Here is a 15,721-nt window from a genome sequence, read left to right on the forward strand (position 1 = left end):
CAATATATATATAAAAATTATCATAATACTAAATTGTTACATATTAACTAAATTGTTATTAATTTGGAACTACATGTCGCTACAAACTATGTCTACAAACTAAACTTAAGGAGTTAATCGTTGCTTAAAAAAAAAAAAAAAACAGGACCATAAAACATAGTTCAAATTAATAAAATAAAACGACGTGTTAATATTTTTTACAGTTTCTTCTATTATTTCGCATGGGTTATAAATAAAGTTTGAGATCACAATTAGCAATGTTCTCATTTCTCAACTTGGCGCCTGAGATAGGCCGCGCGAAACCCAGTGGCCAAGGAGAGGAGACAGACGCGAAGTTCCGGTCGCGGCCATAGACTCCGAGCATGTATCACCCTACTAGAGGCGGCGTTCGTGGTGGCCGAGATCGTAAGCTACTTCTTATATTTCATGATCTATGATTCCCACTTTGTCCAGGGTCTCCCTCTTTTTTTCATTGTCGCTGGAGTAGGTTATCGCTATTTATGGGTTTAGATTAGCGGCTGTGAATTTCAAGGACGGATCTGAATTCGCGTATTTAGGGTTTTTTCCCCTCCCGCTGATCGGGTTCGAGTTTATTTGTTGTACGATTGGTATTGTTTCGGGAAATTTTACTAGGGTTTTTTGGTTGGTACATGATAATTATAAATATTCCTCGGTATGGTTCTGGAATCGCCCATCCATTTTAGTTTTGAGATTCGTTATGAAAGGACACGGAGTTTGGGTGCCGAATGAAGAGTTCAACGCGTGATAGTTTGGCGGTAGTTTATGCGGTCATGTCCTTCCACTGCGGTGAATGTAGTCAAATGATGGGTCATAAGGATTTTGGGGCATATTAGTTTTTCAGTGGCTGTATTGGGTTTCTGTTATTTTTTCGTGTTCCTGACTAATACTTGAGTTATGTGCTCTACAAGAATGTTACTCACATTATTGGAAGTTTCATTCTAGCTCTTGGGTTTTTCTTTTTCAGGCGAACGATGTTATTAATAGCCATCAAAAGGCGGAGTGTTTTGTTTTTCTTTCCTTTCCAGTTTAAAATATCGTTAGGCTTATGTTCTGTCAGTCTCCTCCCATCTCTCTTCTAACGAGTGGATTTAAAAGCTGGAGTTTGATATTAAGGAAAATGTTATAGTTTGCATGCAGAATATAATACGACTGGATAAGTAGAGCCTTGAATATGTATGACGTGTTCCTATTCTTCAACACGTAGACGTGTGGTGGTTCTATCATATGTTTATTGCTCTCCTTTCTCTGTTTCTTTTTTATTCTCATTTGATTTAAATTTACGTGCTGATGAGTATAATCCTGTCTTTGAACCGATTGATCTCCGGTCCAACCTCTTGGATTTGGTGAATGGTAAACAATCAGTGCACCTGCGGAAGTACCTTTCCTGAATTAAAGCAAGCGACTCTTTAACATTTGGGATTTTACTCTCAACACTGCTGATTTATTTTTCCTGATATCTTGATGTGCAGAATTTAGTTGGGAGGATGTGAAAGTTGATAAACACAGGGAAAACTTCATTGGCCACAGCCTCAAAGCTCCTGTTGGAAGATGGCAAAAAGGTAAGATATCATTATGAAGCTCCTAGTGTTATGTGAAGTATAAAGTTGAGAATTTGAATCAACTTATTGATTTTCTTCATTACGAGGCATTGATTTCTCAATGGAAAAACCATTTGTTTTGTTTAATTGTACAGTGACCCTTCTTCTTGAATGTAGTTATATTCTGTTCTCATTATCACTGTTCCAACCTTGGCATTGTACTGTTTCTCCCTCTTGGGATTTTCTGAAGTGATTATTTGGGAAGCACGTTATCATTCTTGTTTTCATTAATTTATTTGCAAATTTTGTTAGCCAACTTTACCTTCCTATTTTTATATACATTAAATAGGCCCCTATTTTTGGCACTATACTGTTCTCCCTCTCCTTGGGGATTTTCTGAAGTGATTATTTGGGAAGCACGGTATTGTTCTTGTTTTCATTAATTTATTTGCAAACTATTTGGCAAACTTTTTGTTCCTATTTTTAAATAGACCCCTATTTTTGCCCTGAACTACGAGGAAATTACTCATGCTGCTTTTTATTTGTTGGTTGTGGATAATCCATCTTGTTTCCTTACCCATAGACTTTTTTGCTTGATAAATAGTGTTTAACTATACCTTTGCCTTAACTGAACAGGAAAAGATCTACACTGGTATGCACGAGATAAAAAGTCTTCAGGTTCAAATGTGGATGCTGCAAAGGAGGAAATAAAATTAATCAAGGAACAGGAGGAACAGGCGATGAGGGAGGCACTTGGTTTAGCTCCTAAGACTGCTGGAAGATCTCAAGGTAATCGCCTCGACAAGCATGAGTTCTCAGAACTTGTGAAGCGAGGCAGTACTGCAGAAGACTTGGGTGCAGGCCATGCTGAAGCTGCACAGGTTCAGGGTCTTGGTTTTTTGAGGTAAGGAGTTATATCAATTATATAAGGAAGTGATTATCAATTGTTGTCTCATCCTTTCAATACAATTTCTATTCCCCCGCAACCACCCACCCCACATGGGGGGGAGGGGGGATGGATCTAGCAACATCTATTGTGTAAGAACCGAACCGTAAGCACAAGTTTTGGAGGTAGTGCTTAATTTGGTTGAAAGTTGTGGTCAGGTTTCATGATACGGTTTGATGGTTGTGTGTAAGGAAGAATTAGAAACTGTTATCCTTAAGTCTAGCATGATTTGGGATAAGGTAGGGATGTTTGAAAAATTTGCCCAACAATGAACTATTTCAGTGACATTGCCAATGCATAAATATGCCACGAGATTTTATTTGAGTTTTAAGTAAACAGTTGTTATTTTGTTAGCATCGATGTTATTTGCATTTTTTTCTGCCCACTTATTGGTCTAATTGTTGCTGTTATATCTGTCCTTGAACCGGTTGCAGAGCACCACGTGCCTGGGAAGAATCTAGTTCTCTTCAGCCTGCTCAAACAAGCACCTCTGACGACATGGAGAAAATGGCTGTGACTGACCTGCCTGCGAGGAATGCAGAAAAAGAGCCAGTGGAGGATGAAAAGAATAGTAAGAAAAGGAGGCGCGAAGAGAGGCGGGAGAGGCATGAAGAGAGACGTGAGAGGCATGAAGAGAGGCGTGAGAGGCGCGAAGAGAGACGTGAGAGGCGCGAGAAACATGAAAAATACGAGAAGAGACACTCCCGAGATTCCAATGATAGGAAGAAACGTAGTAGAGACAGAGAGGGAAGACATGACTCTGATTGAACACGAGAAACATGGTTCACTATGCAAATGCCCTGTAATTTGTCTTGGATGGACCTCATCCTTTACTAGAAAAATTTAATCTGTGTGCCAACTGATTATTAATGGTAGTTCCATAAGGTCAATCTTCGATGTCTAATTATATAATTGTTTTTTCCTCTTTTGTCAAGTTGTAGGTACGGTTCTTCAATCTTCAGGTTGGTTGGGCTCTTCAATTTTCAGGTTACCGTTGCTTGGTGCTTGCATATTATTGACAATGAATGGTGCTCGGTAATGTATTCGTTTCTTGTTTCTCGTTTTTAATCTTTTTACAATTGTTTATGTCGGTTGTTTTCTCTTTTTTTAGAAACATCTTCAAAATTGTATACCATGAAACTTTTTATTTTTTTTGTTCTCATTTTCAATTTGTTGTAAAATATTAATAAAAATATTATTTTATGATTCTTGAATCTATTGGAGTCATAGTAATTCTATTTTTCTTTATTAAAAATGAGGAAACAGGGACAAAAAACGAAACGTTATCAAACGAGTTCGAATATATCGTGTTGCAAGAGTGCAAACCTGTAATTGTTGGTTTCTTTTTTCTTTATAACATTGTAATATTTAATCATTGTTCATTCCTGTAATCTTTTCAAGATGCCAACTCCTACTGTAGTAAGAATATCAACCTTCCTTTCTGTAATTTTCCCCCTAAAAATATTATGAATATAATCTCGAGGCATAGTCTATACTTTTTATCTATTTGGTTTTTGAAGTTACTTTAACTATTAGTTTATTTTAACATTAAAATATTGTAACATTAAAGTTTTAAAATGCTGTCCGTTCAAAATTTTCTTTAAAAATTAATTAAAAAGAAGAATCAATAAGTACTTGGAAGTTGTTCCTAAAACTAAAAGTTTTATTTATTTACTTTTTAATTGCGGTGTTTGCTAACAATTTTAATTATCACTAACTTTTCACTTTAAAAAATTTAACTAAATTTATGTATTTATTTTGTTTTATTATCTCTATTTAAAAAATATTGTCAAAATTTAACTAAAATCATAAATTTATTTTTTTAATTTTTGAAATTTAGCTACGGATTTAAATGTAATTTTAAAAAATAGAAAATAAAAATAAAATAATTATCAAACCTGTTCCTTTTTTTAGAACATAAATTTATGACTTAAAAAACTCCAAAAATTAGGTAAATGTATATGAAATCGAATTTAAAATTTAAAAGATATATATTTCTTTTGAAGACCAACGTTATAGTTTAATTTTTTAATTATATGTACTCAAATTTTTTTTTTAATTATATGAAAACAATATTTGACGAAACAAGCCAGAGGAATAAACGCTACGAGTTGGAATTACGAAAATGGGTCTACTGATGATGAATATATAAATATATAAATGGCGAGACCAGAATAAAGGCGCAAAAGAGGGCGACGAAGAAAGGCGAGAGAGAGAGAGAGAGAGAGAGAGAGAGAGAGAGAGAGAGAGAGAGAGAGGAGAGAGAAAAGGCGCGTTTGTTCTTGTTCCTTCTTCTCCCTTTTCTTCCGGCCCCTCAATTATTACAGAACCCCCCTCCCCCATTTCTCAGTAATTTCGGGCCGAAGCACAATCGCCCTTCTCAACTTCTTCTGCTCGATTCTCCAGCCATACACTTCACTGATTACTTCAAACGACGGCCATGGTGTCCGCGAACAGAGAGATGGTGGTGTACTGTTTCGATACCCTTCTCGCTCACTACAACGGCGAGGACGCCCCTCCCCCGGCTTTCGACGGCGGTCAACAGTAATCCCTCTCTCTATCTCCCTGTTTTTATGTGCGATCAGTGATTGTGTTTGTGTGAAGGGAAGGTAAAGGGAAGGGAAGGGAAGTGTTTGCATGTGTGGGTTTTAGTGTGTGATCGGGAATCTGTGGTTTACTAATTTCAAGGTCGGTGGGTGGCAATTGTGGTGTTTGGATGATCGTGATAGTCGTTTTTGGATTTTAGCTTTTGGAATTTGGTTTTAGTGTATCCTTGCTGGGTTTAATTTATTTTTTGAACATTTTATCGAATTGTTCAATTTTGCCATTTACTGGTGACTGAAGTAATGACTTTTTAGATTGGATTAATTCAAATGTTTCTCAGAAGAAACACTGGGAAGGAAACATGTTGAATACTTTCTAAATAATAGAAATAAGTATTCGGATGGTGGTGAGTGGTGACCAGTGGTAAAGGGAAGAACAGTTTTTATGTGGCTGCCAGGAAAACCAATTAGCTACTAGTTGCTAGTACCTACCGACCAAGTTCCTTTTTTTATTAGCATCACAGGATCAAGCTTAACAAATTGAATGAGCATCTAATTTGATGTCTGCTTAAGACTAGGTCTGCCAAATCTTCACAATATCTTAATGGAGCTGTATAGGTTCCATCTTCATGGTAAGAAGTCATTGTATGTCGACTCTAGTGCCATTTGTAAAATGCTGAGGATCCACTTCGTTGCTGTGTACATCTTCTTTGTTTCTAGTTTTCCCAGAGAGCCGAGGAATCATCCACGGTGATGTTGATGAATTATATTAAGTTGTTAACCGTAGTTGAAAGTGCTTCCTCAAGTGTAGGGATATTGACGTTAAGTCCTATGTACAAAGAGGCCATTTTGATGTGGCATACGTGCAGTACTCATCATGCTGAGATGTGTTTCTGCTCGACATTGCTTGCCTTGAGTTCTCTTTGTTCTCTGTAATGCAATGCAAATTATTTATGATATCTTTTTCCTGTGTGCTCATCGTTTTGTTTCAAACTGTCATCGATCCTTGTTTTGTTGGTTTGACCTTATGAGTAACGGTTTTATACATTTATTGTTATTAAGTAACCAGAAACAAGTTGTCATTGGTCTTAGAACAAATACTTGACCAACTACTTTCCGAAGCTAAGTTTCTTATTTCTGATCATACGTTGTCCGTGTTACCTGGGAGATATCCAGCTATCAATTTGTTGATTGTTCACATGTTATGTGCACCATCATGTGGCTGGGCATAATTTTGGTAGATGCTTATATCATGCAAACCACTGTCGAAAAGCCTAGTGCTTTGTACCTAGGTCCTATTATTGTAGACTGTGTTTATTTTCAGTTTACACAAATAATCCTTTTCTGCAGCCCTTTGTTCGTTACCTGGAAAAAAGTGGTCAATGGTGGTGAACCGCGATTGCGTGGATGCATAGGAACTCTAGAAGCTCGCTGCTTGATAAATGGCTTCAAGGACTATGCTTTAAATAGGTAATACTACATAATGCTTACTTCTACCGTTCACTCATGGTTTTCAGTCTATAATCTTGGCCCAAAACAGTTGGTCCACTCTAATTATTTGGATAAAGTATATCAAAGCACTTGGGAATCTGTGATGATATTTATATATAGTTCTACTGTCCATTTCTGTTAATATTGATCTATAAATGCATGAAGATTGAAGTTTTTTATTGCAAGTTATGTAATGAAAAGTCCAGAAGTCTGCCAGTGGTGTCATACCTACATGGTTCACAAGTATGGTGTCTGTACCAAGAATTTGTACTTCACTGCTTATTATTAATTATGATTGTCTTTGCACATACATGAAAAGAAAGGTAAGCATACCTTCAAAATGAAAGTGTAACATGGATTGAGTGCTGTCAAATTAAACAAAAACAATTTTTCTGAATGGGATTTTTCAATTTTATAAGCTGGACTTGAGCAAAACCTTAGGCTTTTTATGATAGGGAAAGAGCTCAGGTTCCTATTGTGGCCAAGGCTTTCGCAAAGTTTTTGTAACCATTCTATTTCTTCTATAGCCAATTTGGAAAGCCTTTCTGCAATCCTTTGGTTTGGGTTTGTGTGTTTTTACGTTTTCAATGAAATCTTGCGGTTTCTAAATTCTAGTAAAATGTTTTTTTTGTATGGATAGTGGTTACATGGGCAAGTTGTGAACTCAAAGTTTTTGTAAAATCAATAGGTTTTAAGTTTTGGTGGTTATCTATCAAGGGTATTAATTTTCTATGAACTTCTCACATTAAGATGTTTTTGGGGTCAGATAATGAAAAATGATGAAATTTCAGCTGATTCCTATGTAAATTATTTCTAGGAAACTGATTTGGTAAATGAAGTTCAAGAGCGACCTAACCGATTCCTATGTAAATTATTCGTATGCATGCGTTAAGGCAACAAAGTTGAAAGTTTGATTCATACAGATCTGATTTGGTTAAGTTTAGTGGAAAAGAGGGAGAGAGACTTAAATCAGTAATGAGCAAACCCCCCGGATACATATTCTTTTGACTTAATATTTCTTTGGACAAAGGAAACAACCTTGGTTCTCTTGCTCTATCTCGACTCATGGTTTAGCATGCTTTCTGTTCCTCATTGGCATAACTAAATGCAAATCTTATTTTTCTATCACTTTAACCTGGCCCAATTGATTATCCATCTAAAGATTTAGTTGGTGATTCCTTTTTCTTGAATATGTTGCAGTGCATTGAGGGACCGCAGGTTCCCCCCTATACAGCCTAAAGAATTACCATTTCTGGAATGCACAGTTTCCATTCTAGTTGATTATGAAACAGCTAACAATCATCTTGATTGGGAGGTGAGTTTTCAATCCAAGATTTTACAGTAAGTATAGTAGTTGGCTCTGATTCTTTGCCGTCTCACAAGATCTGAGTGTCATTTTCCTTTTCAGTTAAACTATCTGAAATGATTTATTTTCATTATTAGCGATTATAATGTCTGTATGCCAGGCTTGAGCTATATTGTTAGAGGAATATTCTTAAAGTAACATTACTTTAGAGGAATGCAAACATTTGAACAATTCATTGCTTAGAGGCACATACCTCTATTAGAATCTAGATAAAGTAACTAGTTTAACCCTTCTCATTGTATTAGCAGTTAGCTTTGTTTCTAACTAAATTAATGCTCTTCTGAGGAAAATGAAAATTTTTCAAATAGTTACCTACTAAATACATATTATTTCATACCTTACATCCTTTTGGTGATGAGATACAGTCTGAACTTTTGGGCTTGGTCCTGTCCTGTCTGCCTGCTAGTGTTTTTGGCTGGTCCCAGGGAATTGCCAGTCGGGCGGGCAGGCTTTACCGTAATCAGGGATAATGATGTCTTATTGCAGGTAGGTAAACATGGTATTATTATTGAGTTTAATGATCCTGACTATAATGCAAGACGAAGCGCTACGTATCTGCCTGAGGTCGCTGCCCATGAAGGTCCGCCTACTGTACCATTACTTATGGTGGATTCCTTCTACTATGAAATCAAGTGATTGAAATGCTTTGAACACAACTCTGATTCTAGTTCCTGGTTTCGGCTGCATCTAATTTTTCAGGTTGGACCAAAATCGAGGCCATTGATTCATTGATGCGGAAAGCAGGATATAACGGTGCAATCACCGAGTCACTGCGGAAGCGCATTAGACTGACCCGATACCAAAGCACCCTATTCACCATGCACTACGGTGAGTATGTCTCCTACGTTAAAACCACCCGGGGCATGGTCCCCTGCGTCGTCGGGGCTAAAGCCTAACACAATCATTGATTCTTCCAAACGGCTTTTGCTAAAACAACCTGCAAAGCCTAAGTTTGGGTACTGAACTAAAACAAAATTGGAGGCCTGAATGATGTCTTTTGTCAATGCCATTCAACAAGGAAAAAAAATAAAACTCAAAGAATCCAGTAGTAATGTGAAGTGGTTTGGGAACTATCATTCAAGCTCTGCAGCTTTCTCTGTGGTTGGCTGCTCTGTAATACTTTCATATACTTCCTTAATACTATAACTATCATTGCTATTTATCTATCTGCAATTTAGCTACGTATTCTTCTATTGAGGTTCGAACTCGAACTCGAGACGGTTATCTTGATCGAAATCGAATTATCACTTGTATAGATCTTACCATTTTATGCATATTGTTCCTTCTCAATGGTTTCTATTTGTTTTGACATGTTTTTATTTTCTTTTCCCTGGGGTGAGTTAGGAAATATTTGTGGATGATATATTGATGTATATATTTATTTAATAAAGGTTTAAAAACACTTTTGTTCGCTGTAATTACTTTCATTGAAGTATTGAACGATTTAGTTACGTAAATTAATTTTGATGAGATTTTTTACGGTAGAAATTAAATTGTTACAAATGGTATATATTTAAAATTAAATTGTTACAAATGGTATATATTTAATATTAAATTATTATTCATTTGAAAGTATAGAAATTAAATAATTTTTTTTAACGGCTTATATCCAAAAAAGAAGTATGATATCCAAAAAAGAAGTATGATACACACTAGAGGTAATTGAATGGATGGGATGAAGCCCTCGGGGTTGCTTGGTCGGTCTCGAACCAGTCGGTCGTTATTGAAGTCACCATTTTTGTAATTTTTGTAATTTCAAATAATCGATCCGACATTTTAAAGGTTCTGTTGGCCCAAAAGGTAAAGTTAGATAATAGATACTGAGGAGAGATGCTTTCCTCCATCGTTTATAGTCGAAAAATAATAGTCACAAAAGAGAGTCTCAACGTGCTTAGTAGTATGTCATAATTAAAGTTGAGGAAGGAGAATCCTATGGGTCCTCCTTAATTCACAAAACTCCTGAGTCTTGGGCCCCTAACTATCATTCTCCAAATTTAAGAAGAGTTCGTAAATGAGTAAATGAATTCGAGTACTATTCTGATCGGTTATTTTGTTACCTAAATTAATTTTGTGAGATTTTTTACGGTAGAAATTAAACTGTAACAAAATTTAAATTATATGGTATATGTTTATATTAAATAATTATCCATTTGGAAGTATAGAAATTAAATAATAACCAAGTAGAGTAAATTGTAAATTTATAGGAAAAACAATTTTTTTAGACTTAAAATGGATCATCTTCCAGCATGTTTTTATTTAGGAAATTTCATGTGAACCTGTGACTCACGATCAGAATAAATATATTATTTACAATAATTTATTAACTTAATTAGAGAGCATAACTCAGCACATATATCTCGGTTGTGAGTTCGATCTCCTACCCCTATGTTGTACTAAAAAAATTTGAAATAATGTATAAGATTAATTCGAGCATAATGTACTATAATAAGTATCTCTCTTTTGAAAAACAATAAACCATTGTTTGTAAACCTTTTCTACACATTTGCAAACAAATAATCCCTTAGGAGTGTTATTGGGATAGGACACATTTCACTCACCAAATTCTCCGGGATGAAAATTATGATCCAATTAATTGTATGCAATGTACGATTAAACATGACATTATTTTCCTAATTCAACATGAGAAATTGGGAAATTCGGACTTCTAAACTAAAAATGCATGCCTTACCTAATTGAACTATATTCGTATGGCCAATTAATTAATAATTAATTAATTATATAACATCACAAATATAATAGATAGTGTTTATGCAAGGATATGCACAACAGTGTATTTCAGATTGCAGCTCAAACTCGGCCTCCAGACCGATCTGAATACTTGGACGGACCTGCACAAAAAGGTGAGCACTCCGACGATCAAGTCAGTATAGGTCGGATTCCCAGTTTAGTTCGAGGTCAGAAATCATCGTACCTGATCGTGGAGTGAGGTCCTCTACTTATGGGTGGTAGTCCCGCTAATCTCGCGACGGTTACACCCGGTAATCTCGGGACCGTCGGTTACACCCGGTAATCTCGCCGCTGACAGTAGCTCACCTCGGCCCCCACCGAGCTTCCCGGTAGATCGGACCTCGGCCAGGTTCACCTCGACCCTTATACTTAGCATCTGTCAACGCTAGTGGTGGTGATCTCGGCGGGCCGAGCTGGACATGACTCATGAGTCATCTTGGAGCACCAATAGGGGTCCTCCACGTGTCCAGGGTATTCTCTTCCCCAAACATTGGCCCCCTCTCTGTCTGGTTCGATCTCGACCTGGTAGAGAAGTTCAGTCGACTTGCTTTGGACGCGTGGCGACTTCCTATTCGTGAGAAAATATAATCGTTGCGGTGGATTTATCGTCGGAATATTCAAATATTCCGACGCTTCTGATCTTCGGGAGGATCCTAGCCGCTCGTTGATTACACGTGTACGGTGGGGAAATTTTTCCGACGAGCTATAAATACCCCCAATCCTTCAGGTCATACCTTACGTTTCCTGAATTCTTGGAGTTCGATCTGAAGGCAGCTCGAACCCTTGGTAGGTCGGTCTCTTCCCTCACTTTCTCTTTCGAACGTAGTTGCCATGTCGTCCTCTTTTAACAGTGACTTAGGGTCCGATGAGGATTTAGCTCGTAGGTTAGAGTCCGAGCTCGAGGAGATAGAAAACTTTAGGTTCTCCGATGACAGGGAAGATAGTGATGCCTCCACCTCGGGTCAGGGTTTGGAATACCCTTCTAGGATACCTGAGCACTACCTCGGATCCCTTCGTAGGGGGTTCGCTATCCCTGAGAACATCCTCCTTAGGATTCCGGAGGAGGGGAGAGAGCTGACAATCCTCCAGAGGGATGGGTCACTCTCTACTTCAAAATGTTTGAATACGGCCTCAGGCTTCCCCTTCACCCTTTTGTCCAAGAATTTCTCTTCCGAACTGGGTTGGCTCTGGCTCAAGTGGCCCCCAATGGGTGGGGTGTCATTTTCGCTTTGGCCATCCTTTTTTGGCTACGAGCTCGGGATAGTGAAGAGGCGGAGCTGTTGGACGTAGACCAGCTCCTCGCGTGCTTCGAAGCGAAAAGGATAGCTAAGAAGCCTGGTCGGTTCTATATGTGCGCAAGGAAAGGCGCAGGCGGTATAGTTAAGGGGCCGACCTCCATCAAAGGATGGGTGAGGAAGTGGTTCTACGCTTCCGGGGAATGGCTTGCAAAGGACGAGTCGGGTCGTTCCTTCTTTGACGTTCCCATTAGGTTTGGGAACCTAGGTACGGAGTAGCTTTTACTTTTTGTGATAACTTTCTTTCTTATTATTCAGGTCTGACTCAGATTTTGTCTTTGTGCAGTTTCAATCCAACCAGTCCCCGAGCTTACGCAAGCCTCCTTCGACACGCTGAAATATTACAAGGAGCATTTTCCGAGGGGTAGGAAGGTCGGAACCTTGGTGACCGACAAGCTGCTGCTTGAGTTCGGGCTGCTATATTACAACCCCGCAGTTCGTCCCATTGAATCCTCAAGGCCGAACTTCGAACTTGGTATGCCGAGCTTGCTCCCCCCTTTTTCCTCTAACTTTGTGTTGACTCCTGTTTTTGTTTTGCAGCCATGGTTTGAGGATTTGCAAGCAACGTGAAACGCAAGTCCAAGGGCCGAGCTCATGTTCTTGAGGCCGCCAAGAGTTCGGAACCTGCCACTCCTGCCGTGGCAGGGCCAGTCTCGGAAGATCTAGCCCCAGTGATCGAGCTGGAGTCTTCTGGGGGTCCTTCGAGGGAGAAGCGCCCCAGGGGTCAGACTGAGGCGGCGGACGTCTCGTCCTTGGGCGAGGAGGTGAGAGAGGAGGCCCCTTTGAAGCGAAGGAGGAAGAAGAAGAAGACCACCTCCCCCTTGGAGGTCGGAGCTCGTGGGGCCCTGCCTGCGAGCTTCGCAGATCGGGTGGACGATCCTGAGGCCAGGATGGGCGGGACGTCCGACGTGACAGCACGGTTCAGAGTCGAGCCGTCAAGTTCTGGGGTGAAGGACCAGGTGTCCCGCATCTCGGCTGCAAGTTTGGACCACTGCCTCAGAAGAGCGTCCAAATTTGTAAGTGACCCGGGGTCCGTCCTGCAGAGGACCATCGACTACGCCGCTGAGGTAAGATTGGTGTCTTCATTTTTGCTCAATTTACCTAACAGGTAGCTCGGTCTAACTTTCTTCTTTGTACCTTTTCTCAGGCGTTTGTTGCTTCCATTCAATCGGCTCTGGCCGTGAAGGCCGAGCTGGATGGGAGGGAAGCTCTGGCAGCGAGGGAGAAAGAGGAGTTCTCTGCTGCCTTGGAGGCTGCCTCTTCCACCATGAAAGATGAGCTGCTGAAAGCTCACTCTGAGGTGGAAATTTTGAAGGCTGAGGTGGAGGCCAAGGCCGAGCTGGTGAAGAAAGAAGAGGACAGACGCAAGGCCCAACTCCGAGCTGCCCATGCTATCACTAAGGGCTTGGAGAAGGAGAAGTTCCAACTCCTCAAGGAGAAGGACGACATGCTCCAGGCGCTTGAAGCGAAGGAGGAGGAGCTGAAGCACGCGACTGCTGAGCTGGAGATGGTGAAGGAGCGTCTCAGCAATGGAGTCCTATTGGAGGAATCGTTCAGGCAACATCCCGACTTCGTTGGATTTGCCAAAGACTTCTCTGACGCGGGCTTCAAGTTTCTCATGAAGGGCATTGGTTCCGACATGCCTGACCTTCAGATCGATCTCGGTGGTCTGAAGAAGAGGTATGCTGAGCAGTGGGCGTCTGGGCCTAACGGCACCCCTGGCCCCCAAGCGTTGGTGGATAAGTACGTCAGAGATCTGGACTCTGACTACTCCGACCTCGAAGAGGATCAGGTCGGCACCACTTAGGAGGGCGCTCCTCAAGCAGGCTCTTAGGCGATCACCTTTCATGAGGTCTTTCTCTGTCTTTCTTCTCTTCTTTTGTAAGTGTTAAGGCAGAGCTGCAAGGTCTATAAGCCTTGGCTCTGCGTTTCATTCAATAAAGAGGCTTCTCATTTGTTTTTACTTTGTTGCCTTCTTTCTTCATTTTTTTCTTCAAGTTGAAGCCAATGTCACCTCGCGCCTCGTACCCTTGAGGTCGCGCCATTAACTAAAATACTTGAAATTTTGAACTCGGATCGTTGTCTAGTATTCAATGCATTGCGCCAACTCTGGACTTTTTAACATCACACCTTTAACTTAAAAACGTTAAAAGGCTAAAATCCTAAGTCCATAACTGTTCTTCATATCGCATCTCGTACCCTCAGGTTCAAAGGCTTGATCATTTCTGAACTTTTCACATCGCCCCCTTGCCTTGAAGGTTTGAATTTTAAGTTCACCAACAGTTTTGGCATCGCACCTCGTACCCTTAGGTTTTGGAGGATTGAAATTTAACCGACTGCTGGAATGTGATCGTGTGGGAGTCCGTGGCCCCCATTTAATTTCTGGTCGAACTCGGAATCATGAAATTAAATCATCACATTTATTCCGATCATAATTCTTTTGAAACAGTTTTTACAAATCCATTGAAAACCATTTTGGCATTTCAAGGATAATAACGCTTCAGGTCCTCCGCGTTCCACGGGTGCGCGAGGACGTTTCCTTTCAGATCGGCCAATATGTACGTCCCAGGTCAGACTATTCCCTTGACCTCAAACGACCCCTCCCAGGTCGGGTCAAGGGCACTCACATGGGTTTGGACCTTCCTTAAGACCAGATGTCCGATTTGGAAGGTCCGAGGTCGAATGCGGGCGTTGTAGTGTCGGGCCATTCTGCCCTGATATTCCGTCAGGCGTAGCTGGGCCATTGCTCTTCTTTCTTCAAGCAAGTCGAGGTTGAGGAGCAGCTCTTCCTCATTTGCTGTAGGCTCGTAACGCTCTACTATGTCAGATGGCATGCCGATCTCAACCGGGACTACAGCTTCGGAGCCGAAGGCCAGGGAGAATGGGGTCTCACCCGTAGATTCTCTTTGGGTGGTCCGGTACGACCATAGAACCTCTGGTAGCTCCTCGGCCCACCTGCCTTTCTTGGAGCCCAGTCTAAGTTTGATGCCTCGCTTGATGATCTTGTTGACTGCCTCCACCTGCCCATTTGCTTGCGGATGTGCGGGGGACGAGCTAAGGTGACTTATGCCAAGCTTGCTGCAAAAGTTTTTGAACTTCGCGTTGTCAAACTGCTTCCCATTATCTGTCACAATGGCCTTCGGTATACCAAAGCGACATACGATATTTGTCCATACAAAGGACGTGACTCTGGATTCCGTTATGTGGGAGAGTGCCTCGGCCTCGGCCCACTTTGTGAAGTAGTCCATAGCAACCACAGCGAACTTGGTCTGGCCTTTGCCCAAAGGGAAAGGACCAATGATATCTACCCCCCACTGCGCGAATGGCCACGGGGCCGAGATGAGGGTGAGCAGCTCGGGAGGTTGGTGGATTATGTTTCCGTAGCGTTGGCAATTGTCGCAAGTTCTAACGAACTTCTTGGCGTCCTGGCTGAGGGTCGGCCAATAGTATCCTTGTCGGATCACTTTGGCTGACAGCGACCGGGCGTCTGAGTGATTGCCGCACACTCCTTCGTGGATTTCTCTGAGGACGTATAGGCCCTCTTCAGGGGTTAGGCATTTCAATAGAGGCAGGGAAAAGCCGCGTCGGTACAACGCTCCACCTCGGACCACGAACCGAGCTGCTTGCCTTGCCAACCTTCTGCGCTCCTTGGGGTCTTGTGGTGAATTGCCCTTAATAATGTCCACAATCGAGTCCATCCATGAGGACTATGGAGCGTCGATCTCCATCAGATCTGGCTCTGAGATCGAGGGATTATCTAAGATCTCGACGGG

At 40.8% G+C, this 15,721-nt stretch overlaps 2 protein-coding genes across 2 annotated transcripts; both read left to right on the top strand.

The window, feature by feature from the left end:
* Positions 1-246: 246 nt before the first annotated feature.
* On the top strand, positions 247-3,395 carry LOC111006747 (leukocyte immunoglobulin-like receptor family A protein). The gene is made up of 4 exons (XM_022278834.2): positions 247-405; positions 1,491-1,580; positions 2,196-2,463; positions 2,940-3,395. The coding sequence occupies exons 1-4, from the start codon at positions 363-365 to the stop codon at positions 3,271-3,273; spliced, it is 735 nt and encodes a 244-aa protein (XP_022134526.1). The 5' UTR covers positions 247-362; the 3' UTR covers positions 3,274-3,395.
* Positions 3,396-4,679: 1,284 nt separating this feature from the next.
* On the top strand, positions 4,680-9,195 carry LOC111006378 (AMMECR1 family). The gene is made up of 5 exons (XM_022278279.2): positions 4,680-5,049; positions 6,399-6,518; positions 7,740-7,854; positions 8,392-8,485; positions 8,605-9,195. Exons 1-5 carry the CDS (start codon positions 4,946-4,948, stop codon positions 8,799-8,801), a joined length of 630 nt encoding a protein of 209 aa, XP_022133971.1. The 5' UTR covers positions 4,680-4,945; the 3' UTR covers positions 8,802-9,195.
* The last annotated feature ends 6,526 nt before the right edge of the window (positions 9,196-15,721 follow it).

This window comes from Momordica charantia (genome assembly GCF_013281855.1).
Source record: "Momordica charantia cultivar OHB3-1 chromosome 4 unlocalized genomic scaffold, Mcharantia_2.0 BLBB01000004.1, whole genome shotgun sequence".
Lineage (NCBI taxonomy): Eukaryota > Viridiplantae > Streptophyta > Magnoliopsida > Cucurbitales > Cucurbitaceae > Momordica > Momordica charantia.